The sequence below is a fragment of the Culicoides brevitarsis genome, chromosome 1 (assembly GCF_036172545.1).
Source record: "Culicoides brevitarsis isolate CSIRO-B50_1 chromosome 1, AGI_CSIRO_Cbre_v1, whole genome shotgun sequence".
Lineage (NCBI taxonomy): Eukaryota > Metazoa > Arthropoda > Insecta > Diptera > Ceratopogonidae > Culicoides > Culicoides brevitarsis.
The window spans coordinates 40,118,820-40,130,578 of NC_087085.1; the positions used below are offsets into that span (position 1 = coordinate 40,118,820).

The following is an 11,759-nucleotide window of genomic DNA, read 5'->3' on the forward strand; positions in this document are numbered from 1 at the left end:
TTTCATTTTTAGTTGGAATGCGTAGTCAATTTTTTTCACTTTTTTGGTAGTTTTGCACTTCTATGTAGTTTTTTTGTTGTTGTAGATTTTTTAGAATTTTATTTTTTTTTATTTTTGATTCACAAAAGCATGCAAACACTTCATTTTTTTCGTTTTTTCATCAAAAATTTTTTAAATAAATTTTTAATAATTTTTTTTTATCTCTTTAGGTGAAGCAATGTTATCTCCCCTCGTAATGTGCGGACCGCAAGGCCTCGAATTTCAAGTACCAGTAATCTTAAGTATTCCTCATTGCGCTGGAGCAACGCCATCCCTCGGCGTCTCACTCAAAGCTACGGACTCTGAAAAGAATCTCCGCACAGAATGGGATAACATGGATTTGCCAAGTAATGCCGCAGCTTCGACAGTTTCCGTTACAGTTGATCATTTTTAAAATTTCGCCATTTTTATTTTTTTTTTTAATTTTTCAAACACGTGCCTCACGAGCATTTTTCATGTATTTTAGTTAAATATTTTTTTTTTCATACAGGAATCATTTTTATGTGTAGTAAAATTTTGATGTATTGTAGTAGATTTTAAGTTGTAAACAAAAAAAAAATATTAATTAATTATTAGCCAAAGCAATTTAAGGACAAAAACAAAAATTATGATCAAAAATATTATATCAATATTTTCAATTAAAAATAAAATTAAATTAAGAATATGACTAAATAAAATAATATAAAAAAATAAATAAATGTACGTAATTTTTGAATAAATAAAATATTATGATAAGGAGAATTTTTTCCGAAATTCTTATCCATATTTAGATTTTAAGGAATAAATATTGTAAACGTAAGAAAAAAAATAAATTTATATCAAATAATAATTTCTTTTTTTTATTTTCATTAGGCTTCATGTAAGTCAAATCTTGCTCCAAATGGATGAAAATTTGTCAGAGGGCTCTAATTTATCATTTTTAATCATTTTATAACTCAAAACTGCCAAAAAATTGAAACTGAAAAAAAATTTTTTCTTTGACATAGTTTTGTTTTGAAAACTAAATCAAGAGCAAAAAAACTGTGTCAAAAACTGTGTCAAAGCTATTTTGTCAAATCTTGCTCCAAATGAATTGAAATTTGTCAGAGGGCTCTAATCATTTTTAATCATTTTATAACTCAAAACTGCCAAAAAATTGAAACTGAAAAAAAATTTTTTCTTTGACATAGTTTTGTTTTGAAAACTAAATCAAGAGCAAAAAAAAGAGCAAAAAAACTGTGTCAAAAACTGTGTCCTATTTTGTCAAATCTTGCTCCAAATGAATTGAAATTTGTCAGAGGGCTCTAATTTATCATTTTTAATCATTTTATAACTCAAAACTGCCAAAAAATTGAAACTGAAAAAATTTTTTTTCTTTGACATAGTTTTGTTTTAAAAACTAAATCAAGAGCAAAAAAACTGTGTCAAAAACTGTGTCAAAGCTATTTTGTCAAATCTTGCTCCAAATGAATTGAAATTTGTCAGAGGGCTCTAATTTATCATTTTTAATCATTTTATAACTCAAAACTGCCAAAAAATCGAAACTGAAAAAAATTTTTTTCTTTGACATAGTTTTGTTTTAAAAACTAAATCAAGAGCAAAAAAACTGTGTCAAAAACTGTGTCAAAGCTATTTTTTTCCAAATGGATTGAAATTTGTCAGAGGGCTCTAATTTATCATTTTTAATCATTTTATAACTCAAAACTGCCAAAAAATTGAAACTGAAAAAAAAATTTTTCTTTGACATAGTTTTGTTTTGAAAACTAAATCAAGAGCAAAAAAAACTGTGATTGAAATTTGTCAGAGGGCTCTCAAAATTTACTGTGTCATTTTTGTCAAATCTTGCTCCAAATGGATTGAAATTTGTCAGAGGGCTCTAATTTATCATTTTTAATCATTTTATAACTCAAAACTGCCAAAAAATTGAAACTGAAAAAAATTTTTTTCTTTGACATAGTTTTGTTTTGAAAACTAAATCAAGAGCAAAAAAACTGTGTCAAAAACTGTGTCAAAGCTATTTTGTCAAATCTTGCTCCAAATGAATTGAAATTTGTCAGAGGGCTCTAATTTATCATTTTAATAATTTTGTAACTCAAAACTGCCAAAAAATTGAAACTGAAAAAAAATTTTTTCTTTGACACAGTTTTTTTTTGAAAACTAAATCAAGAGCAAAAAAAAACTGTGTCAAAAACTGTGTCAAAGCTATTTTGTCAAATCTTGCTCCAAATGGATTGAAATTTGTCAGAGGGCTCTAATTTATCATTTTTAATCATTTTATAACTCAAAACTGCCAAAAAATTGAAACTGAAAAAAAATTTTTTTCTTTGACATAGCTTTGTTTTAAAAACTAAATCAAGAGCGAAAAAACTGTGTCAAAAACTGTGTCAAAGCTATTTTGTCAAATCTTGCTCCAAATGAATTGAAATTTGTCAGAGGGCTCTAATTTATCATTTTTAATCATTTTATAACTCAAAACTGCCAAAAAATTGAAACTGAAAAAAATTTTTTTCTTTGACATAGTTTTGTTTTGAAAACTAAATCAAGAGCAAAAAAACTGTGTCAAAAACTGTGTCAAAGCTATTTTGTCAAATCTTGCTCCAAATGAATTGAAATTTGTCAGAGGGCTCTAATTTATCATTTTTAATCATTTTATAACTCAAAACTGCCAAAAAATTGAAACTGAAAAAAAATTTTTTCTTTGACATAGTTTTGTTTTGAAAACTAAATCAAGAGCAAAAAAACTGTGTCAAAAACTGTGTCAAAGCTGAAATTTTGTCAAATCTTGCTCTGAAAAAAATTTTTTTCAAATGAAAATTGAAATTTGTCAGAGGCTCTAATTTATCATTTTTAAACATTTTTTAACTCAAAACTGCTCTAATTTATCAAATTTTTTGAAAAGAGGGCTCTAATTTTTTTTAATCATTTTATAACTCAAAACTGCCAAAAAATTGAAACTGAAAAAAAATTTTTTCTTTGACATAGTTTTGTTTTAAAAACTAAATCAAGGGCAAAAAAACTGTGTCAAAGCTATTTTGTCAAATCTTGCTCCAAATGGATTGAAATTTGTCAAATCTAAATCATTTTAAATTTGTCAGAGGGCTCTAATTTATCATTTTTAATCATTTTATAACTCAAAACTGCCAAAAAATTGAAACTGAAAAAAAATTTTTTCTTTGACATAGTTTTGTTTTGAAAACTAAATCAAGAGCAAAAAAACTGTGTCAAAGCTATTTTGTCAAATCTTGCAAATGGATTGAAATTTTGCTCTAATTTATCATTTTTAATCTTCAAAACTGCCAAATGAAAAAAAATTTTTTTTTCTTTGACATAGTTTTGTTTTAAAAACTAAATCAAGAGCAAAAAAACTGTGTCAAAGTCGTTTTTTTCAAATCTTGCTCCAAATGGATTGAAATTTGAGAGGGCTCTAATTTATCATTTTAATCTTTGCCAAAAAATTGAAACTGAAAAAAAATTTTTTCAAATAAAAAAATACTTTATAAATTTTGCTGATTTATTTTTACCGCATTTCACATAATTTTTTTCTTAATTCAAATTTAGGGCTCTAATTTTCATTTTTAATCATTTTTTCAAAACTGCCAAAAAATTGAAACTAAAAAATTTTTTCTTTATACAAAGCTATTTTTTTGTCAAATCTTGCTCCAAATGGATAAAAATTTTCGGTTCTAATTTATCATTTTAATCGTTTTATAACTCAAAACTGCCAAAAAATTGAAACTGAAAAAAAAATTTATTTTTATAATTTTTTATCAATTTTTTACATAATTAAATTTTTGGAAGAAAATTTTAAAAATGATAAATATTTATTAAAAAAAAAATAATTTAAAATTTTTATTAAAAAATCGTCAATTCCTTCAAAAAGTCTACGTTTGGCACATTCGACATTCTCCCGTAACACGACAGCGCCTATCTCTATTACCCACACACTCTCACATTCCGTCACTAACACAATGCACTTTCATAGAAACATAAGAAAAAAGACATGAACTTTATGTTGCCTTCGTAACTTGTTTAAACTTTTGTCCATCATTCATAATCCGTTGTTTTCGTAAATTTTTTTCTGTAACTTTCCACTGGGTATTTATGGAAAATTTAGCAACCCAGGTAGATTTTTCGACTTTTTTTTTTTTTGAATTTCATGCGCATTGCATACGAGACACGCATTAAATTCATGCAACTCGTTTCCGTACGAACGAAATCTATTGTTGTGTGTACTTTGTACGCATTCGACGAGTGCAGCATAAAAATTTCACGAGATCCACGCGTGATGCGAGTCTAAAGCACACACAGTGGCACGTAGACACGCCATAATTTGGTGTCAGGGAGACTTTTCGAGAAGAAATGCGTTTCTCGAGCGTTCGACAATTAACGGCGGATGTTCGAAACGAGCCCTGTGGCAAACAAAGAAGACTTTGAACGAAGTTCTCCGTTCCCGAGAACACTGTCGAAACCCGAAAAGTTGTCCTGTGGTGTTGTCTACCTGAAACATCGACGACGACGACGACGACAAAAATTCTGTTACCCGTAATTTTTTTTTTTTGGTTCAACGGAACGCATGCACACGTTCGACGCTCAGTCTTGCTCAAACACTTGAAGAGTGTACATCGTGAGAACTGAAAAAAAAGAAAGAAATATTTAAATATAGAACATCTGATCCAGTTATTTGTTTATTTTTGACTTTGAGCTCGCAACAGAGATTTTGCGTGACGAGAAATATTTATAGAAATAGTAAACAGGAGCAAAAAAGAGACATTTTTATCTCGAATTGGATCAAATCAAAGCGCAGCAAGCCATTTGAATGAATAATAAACTCTTTAAAGGCAATTTCCAAATAGTACCAAACGAATCTAGACGACGTAGTATATCAATACAGCAGAGGTAAGTGCACGATAAATCACTGTGACGACGCACGCACTCGTCGAAGGATGAAAAATAGTGAAAAAAGAGACAAAGGAATCCGAATGTCAATGTCCCGTGCATCGATTGTGTCGCGTAAAAGGCATGTATTCCGCTTTTTTCGTTCCAAATTGACACAAATTGAGACTAATTGACGAGAGTGACGGGAAAAAAACAATCGTCATGATAGCGACTACCGACTTTGTCTGTTTACTTTTTAATGTTTCTGCTATTATCACATTTCAAACACTTTGCAAAGCAAATAAAAAATTAATTCGAGACGTTGATTTGATAACACAGCTTTGTTATTTGTCGAATCAGCTGTTTTCGTGCCGGATATCGCATGCGAAAGGAAGACCCGGGTCTGTTGGAGCGAAAATTGTCTTGCGCTTGCTTGACATTTGTGTTTAGTTTGGGGTAGGTCCGTTATTGGAAGACGTCTCAAGGTCAAATTTGTTGCCGGGCACCTGTTATTCCTTTTTTTCTCTCACAAAAATTGCACAAAAAAATATTTTTCTTTGAAAAAAAAATATTTTTTTACAATTTTTTGCCTTTTACGAGTTGCTAAAAAGTTAAAAAATCTCAAATCTAAAAAGAAAAAAAAATATTTTTTAACAAAAAATTCCACAAAAAAAAATTTTTACAATTTTTCGCCTTTTACGAGTTGCTACAAAGTAATAAAAAATTAAAATCTCGTACGAAAACTGATAATTTTTTGTTTTTTTCAGACAAAATGCCAATTCGCTCACTTACCATCGACAATTTGCCGTGCGAGCTGATGCTGAATATCTTTGAATATCTCTCCGTGGAAGACAGAAAGGCATCCGCGCTCACAAGCATCTCGTGGTTCGAGACAATCAATCATCTCAACTACCTGTTGAACGACAATGCGCTCGTTTTCGATGAAAATTCGGTGATTTCCGAGAATTCTGACGTCGTAAAGTCACTGTTGCTGCGTTACAAGAAGATCCGCGCCGCAAAATTGACGAATCAAGTGCAATTTGTGCCGGGCTGTGATGTTTTTTGGCAATCCCTGGGTCAAACACTGACTGAAATCGAGTTTTTTCATTGTGAATTCCTCACGACGGAGGGTTTGGCGGAGATTTTACGGCATTTGACAAAGTTAAAGGTGTTGAAATTGTATGCCCCATTGTTCAGAAGATGGAAACTTTTTACAAAATCCAAGTTTTTGGTCAACGATGCCAATCGGGAGGCCTTAAAAGAAACGTTAGAAGGCATAACTCACCTAACATTATGCGATTCGCGTATAAATGACGCCCATTTCTCGAATTTATTGCAAAACTTACCGAATCTCGTGTCTTTTGATGCCACAAGTTTGTATTTCCGTCACGATACGCAACTTCCATCGCAGTTATCGAGTCACGCGTTACTCACGTGGCTCGCGGAAGCGTCAAATTTGAAGGATTTACGGCTGAAAAACGTCGATGACGACTTGCTGGATGGGATTTCGTCATGTCACGAGCTCAATTTGAAGTCTTGCTCCTTGCATCTCGACCAAATTCGTGTCGAAACCTTAGATTCGTTCATTCAGCGATTCCCCGAGATTGAACAACTCAATTGCGACTTGTCAAGTTGTCCTCGTCCTGAAAGTTTATTACTTTATCTGCAAAATGTGACGTGCCTGAACGAACTGAAACTCGGAATTGGATCAACTACGTCAAATTTCACGACATTCAGCAAGTTTCGGAACCTGAAAAAGCTCTCGATGCACTTGGCACCTACTTCATTGCCCTCGGATGGCAACGAGTTCACTATCAAATCCGGGCAAAATCCGAAATTGAAGGAATTGGAAATAATTTCGGACATTCCTTTCGCTCCGGGATCCCTTAAAACGTTCACCCGAATGATCAATAATTATAAAAATGTGACGTCTCTTGCGATTTCGGGCATTGTTTTGTCGGATAAGGAGCTGCAAAATATTTTCCGTGTCATGGAAAGCCTTTTGGAACTGACAATCACGAATTGCGAGAAGATTTCCGATAAAGGAATCACGGGACAAATCTCCGGAGGCAAAACTAAAAAATATTCGCTGCAAAATTTGAAGGGACTTCGTCGATTGTCGCTCTCGAATTGTCATCAGTTGACAGATAAATCGTTGAAAGAAGGTTTTGTGTTGCCAGAATTGCGATATTTGGCGTTGAATGGCACGACGAAGGTCACGGAGGACGGTGTCAAGGCTCTGGCGATGAATACTCCCGTGTTGGAGGAAATAATTTGGACCAATCGGCAATTTTTGGAGAAATCGTGGATGGAGACGTTCAAACAAATGTTTAGAAGACTGAAGAAAATCTCGATAAATGCCTCGTTTCAGGGCTCGAGTATCATGGATGCAATCGATTTTCAGCCAAACGGGAACTTTTGCTTCCCCTTTGACAGATAGTAGTACCTAGAAGTAGTTGTGATGTGATTATTTTTAGTATTATTTAATTTTTTCACTCGTAGAATTAGAAAAATATTTTAGGACAAATTTTTTAAGGCTTAAGAAATGTCGAAACTATCTCAGGGTATTATTGTTACGCACAAAAAATGACTATTTATTCAGTAAATATAGAATTTTTTACTCAAATACGTCATTTTTTGCACCAAAAGTGCTTTTCATGACTCACCTGTTGATCCTTTTCCAACTAAAAACTCCCATATAAACTCGTTCATTCCCGATTTTTACATCATTCGTACCAAAAATCTCCTAAAAGTAACACAAAAATGTCTTTAAACTCGGAAATTTGGTTATCTTGCCTCCAAACCTTCCCCAAAAAATATTCCGCGCCCTTCACGAGTTGTCACGCCAACAATTGGGAGCAAATTAAGCGCCTTTTCCGCTCCCTCGGCAACATTCGGTGCTCCTGGATGCGAGAAATGCTCAAATTTAACAGCAATTCGCCATTAAATCTCGACGATCACAACGATTGTTTTCGCGCCAAAATCAAATACGACATTTTGATTAACGGAAAATCGGAAATTATGCAATATTTCAACCAACCGCAACGATGGCTCAAGTTATCCCGTGAATTTTTCATGGAACTCGCACGTCACAAGTGCATAAGTTACTTCAACACACGCATTTCGACAAATTTCTTCGAGTATTTGGACGTGTGCATTTTGGAGTTACGTGACATGCGGCACGAAATGGTGAAGGAAGGCGTTTCTTTGTACGATTTTGTGATGCGAGACAAAAGTTATTACGAAATTGATGAGATTCATGAGGAAATTATCGCAAAATATCAAGTTTATGGAGACATTGTGAGAGAAGCGATGGAAAGTGCGGTCCAACGGAAATTGCTGATGAGAGAATTGATGGAGGCAGAAATTTATACGGAGACAAGAGAAGGGATTCAAGTAAGTTTGGATTGTGATTCTGTGTATTTAATTGCGAAATTCATGTCGAATTTAGATTTGAAGAGACTGTTAACCGTATTTTAGAATTTTCAATAAAAATAAAAATTTATATATATTGTTAAGTAAAAATTTTTAAATAAAATTAAAAAAATAATTTTTAGCTTTAAAAAATATTAAAAATTTAGTTTAAATAAATTTGTAAATATTAATTTCAAAATAAGGATTTTTTTTAGATAAATTTTAATTTTAATTAAATTATTAAATTAATTATTAAATTTTAATTAATTAATTTTAAATAAATTTCAAAATTATTTTTTTTTTTTAATTTTCATTAAAGCTGATTTTAATTAATTTTTTTTATTCAAGTCTAAAATTTTTGGTTTAAAATTGAAAATTTCATATTTTTCTTTAAGATTTTTAAAGAAAAAAATTTTTTACGAGCAATGATTATTTTTAATTATTTTTTATGTTTTTTTCAAGTGTTAAAATAATAAAAATTTTAATTAAAAAATTAATTTAACGGAAAAATATTTAATTTTTTAAATTAAAAAAATTATCTTAGGTTCAGCTTTTAGAAAAAAAATTTAGAAGTTAGCTTTCAAAGAGCTAACTTTTCAGTTCAACCTCTAAAACTCAAATAAAATATTAAAAAAGTCTATTTCAGGCTTAAAATTCAATGAGATGATTTACGCTTCAAAAACTGACTTTTATCTAAAATATAAAAAGTTAGTTTTAAGAGCTGAAAATTTCAGACTATGTTCTAAAATGCTCTTAAAAGTTTTTTTGAGCCGAAAAATGTAATTTTAAGAGCAAAATGCTCTTAGTTTTGAAATCTGAAGTTTATCTAATGTTTAAAAAGTTAGTTTTAAAACCTGATAATTTTTTCAAAAGTTAGTTTTTAAAACCTAAAATTTTAGTTAAAGCCCTAAACTTCAGATTTGAAATCTAAAAAGTTAGTTTTTACTTTCAAAATACAAAATTAATCAATTTTTTATTTAAAAAATTATTTTTTTAAAAAACTGAAGTTCAATTTCAAGCCCTAAAAAAATTTCAAAGAGCTAACTTTTCAGTTTTTTACTTTTAACATAAATTTCTTGATAAATTTTACCATTAAACGAATATTCCCCCTAATTTATCATCCAAACTTTATCTTATCGGTATCAGCTACTCGATAACGATAACAACGTTTTTAAATTGAAGATCAAGTACATTGAGTCCAGTTATCGTTCAGTTTTCAAAGAGTCCCCTTTATTCACTTTTCTTCCTGCTTCTCAATTGAAAACTTCCTAAAATGACGATAACTTGCAATATTAAGTTCGAAAATAACCCCCAAGGCATCTACTTTGCGGGACAAAATCTGGCAGGAAGTGTCGAACTGAATCTTGGCGTCGCGAAAAAAGTAAAAGGTGAGTATTTTTAGCTTTTTAAGTGAATCAACGCAAAAAATTAAGATAAGATAATTTTTTTTCACAGCAATTAGTTTGAAAATTTGTGGTTTCGCATATACGCATTGGAGCGAATCGGAAACGTATCGCGTTAATGGCAAAAATCACACGCGGATCGTTCATTACCGAGGTCGCGAGGATTATTTGAACAGCACGACATACCTCATTGGGTCTCCGCATGCGAATGAAATTGAAATTCTTCCGGGATTGCATACGTATAATTTTGCCTGCCTTCTTCCGAGTAACATGCCGTCGTCATTTGAGGGTCCTTACGGGCATATTCGATACACAGTTAAAGTAACGCTTGAACGCCCATGGAAATTCGATCAAACTTATAAAGTTGGATTTACCGTTTTGAAGCAACTTGACCTGAATTACGATAATCCTGACTTGCGATTGCCCGTGCATGCGGAAACCATCAAATATTTTTGTTGTTGGCCTTGCAAATCGGGTCCTTTGCTGCTGAATGTCAAATTACCCATCGGAGGATACGTGCCGGGACAAACAATTCCCATAACTTTGACGATTGACAACGAATCCCGCGAAAAAATCGATGAAATCACGTTCAAATTGAAAAAAATCGTTCGTTGCTTGAGTCAAACCCCCCGACAAAAAGTCAAGGAGGAACGAGTTGTTGTCGTTATGAAACGCGGCGGAGGTTGCGATAAATTCCAGAAGAAACAATACCAATATAGCTTGTTAATTCCCGCGTTGCCGCCAACGAACTTGAGTTTCTGTAAAATAATTCAAATTTCGTACGTGTTGAAAGTCAAACCGATTGTCGCGGGAATGCACAAAGACAACAAATTGACGATCCCGATAGTGATTGGAACAGTTCCTTTGACAGCAGATCGAAATGGAAGTGTTGGATGGGTGAATTTGGCTGCGGAATTGAGCGATGGACCGAATTCGATGCAAGAAAGACCAACAGCGCCAGTTGAAGAACATCCCGATGTCGTTTGTGTGCCGTCGTATGATGATGCAGTTAAAAGAACAAGTCTTCGTAAGTATTTTTTTGAACTGAAATTAAAAGAAAAAATAATAAAAAATTTATTTTTTTTCAAAGAACCTCCATCTTATGAGGAGTCAATGTACGGAAGTGTGAATATTGATGAGCCAGAAGAAAGTCATCCTTTGGGAAATCCAAATACTTATACACCGAGATATCCCGTTTATCACTTTGGCACTGTTCAACCTTCAGCTCCTCCAACTTCTAATGAAACTAAAATCAGTACTGAATTATAAAAACTTTTATTAAATGCAAAAATTAAAAAAAAAATGTTAAAAAAATTTAAAAAAAAAATTAAAAAAAAATTTAAAGTTTTTTTTAACTATTTTATGAAATTTAACAATTTTTAAATGATTTTTTTTATTCAACACTTTCTGAATATTTTTTTTAATTTTTTTTTTTTTATTTTTAAAAATTTTGTGAAAATTATCGATCCATAAATTTTAAAAATTTTATTTATGAAATTCAACAATTTAAAATTATACCTATTTTTGAAATTAAAAAAAAAATTGAATTGAATTTTTTTCATTAAATAATTCATCAATTTTTTTTACTAATTTTTATGAAATTTAGCAATTTTTAAACAACTTTTTATAATTTTTTTTACAATTTATTAATGTTTATTCATAAAAATTTTATGAAATTCAACAATTTCTAAATATTTTAAGAAATTTTTGAACAAATTTTTTAAAAATTTAACAATTTCTTATTTTTTTTTTTGAAACTCAAAAAATTGATTTTCATAAAATTGTTTAATAAAATTCATGAAAACTAAATATTTTTTAACAAATTTTTATGAAATTTCTAAAAATTACAAAAATTTAAAACTTTCAAAATAATTTATAAAAAAATTAAAATTTTCAAAAAAAAAAAAAAAATTTCAATGAAATTTTTTAATTTTTATAAAATGCAAAAGTTTCTGAGCAATTTTTTTTAATTTCAAAAAAAAATTTTTAAATTGTCAAAATTAATATATAAAATTCAACAACTTCAAAAAATTTATTTAAAAATTTCCA

At 30.6% G+C, this 11,759-nt stretch overlaps 3 protein-coding genes across 6 annotated transcripts in view; all 3 read left to right on the plus strand.

Moving 5' to 3' along the window:
- Window positions 1-627, plus strand: part of LOC134828156 (uncharacterized) — a 74,769-nt gene extending 74,142 nt beyond the window's left edge. For all 4 annotated transcript variants that reach the window (XM_063841143.1, XM_063841144.1, XM_063841146.1 and 1 more), the window contains one exon: window positions 210-627. In XM_063841143.1, the coding sequence (XP_063697213.1) occupies window positions 210-433 (224 nt within the window). In that variant the 3' untranslated portion in view covers window positions 434-627. The remainder of the gene's footprint in view (window positions 1-209) is intronic.
- Window positions 628-4,094: 3,467 nt separating this feature from the next.
- Window positions 4,095-7,532, plus strand: LOC134827268 (uncharacterized). The gene is made up of 2 exons (XM_063839848.1): window positions 4,095-4,140; window positions 5,661-7,532. Exon 2 carries the CDS (start codon window positions 5,666-5,668, stop codon window positions 7,331-7,333), a length of 1,668 nt encoding a protein of 555 aa, XP_063695918.1. The 5' UTR covers window positions 4,095-4,140; window positions 5,661-5,665; the 3' UTR covers window positions 7,334-7,532.
- Window positions 7,533-9,533: 2,001 nt separating this feature from the next.
- On the plus strand, window positions 9,534-10,987 carry LOC134838536 (arrestin domain-containing protein 2-like). The gene is made up of 3 exons (XM_063854082.1): window positions 9,534-9,695; window positions 9,763-10,737; window positions 10,801-10,987. The coding sequence occupies exons 1-3, from the start codon at window positions 9,581-9,583 to the stop codon at window positions 10,977-10,979; spliced, it is 1,269 nt and encodes a 422-aa protein (XP_063710152.1). The 5' UTR covers window positions 9,534-9,580; the 3' UTR covers window positions 10,980-10,987.
- The last annotated feature ends 772 nt before the right edge of the window (window positions 10,988-11,759 follow it).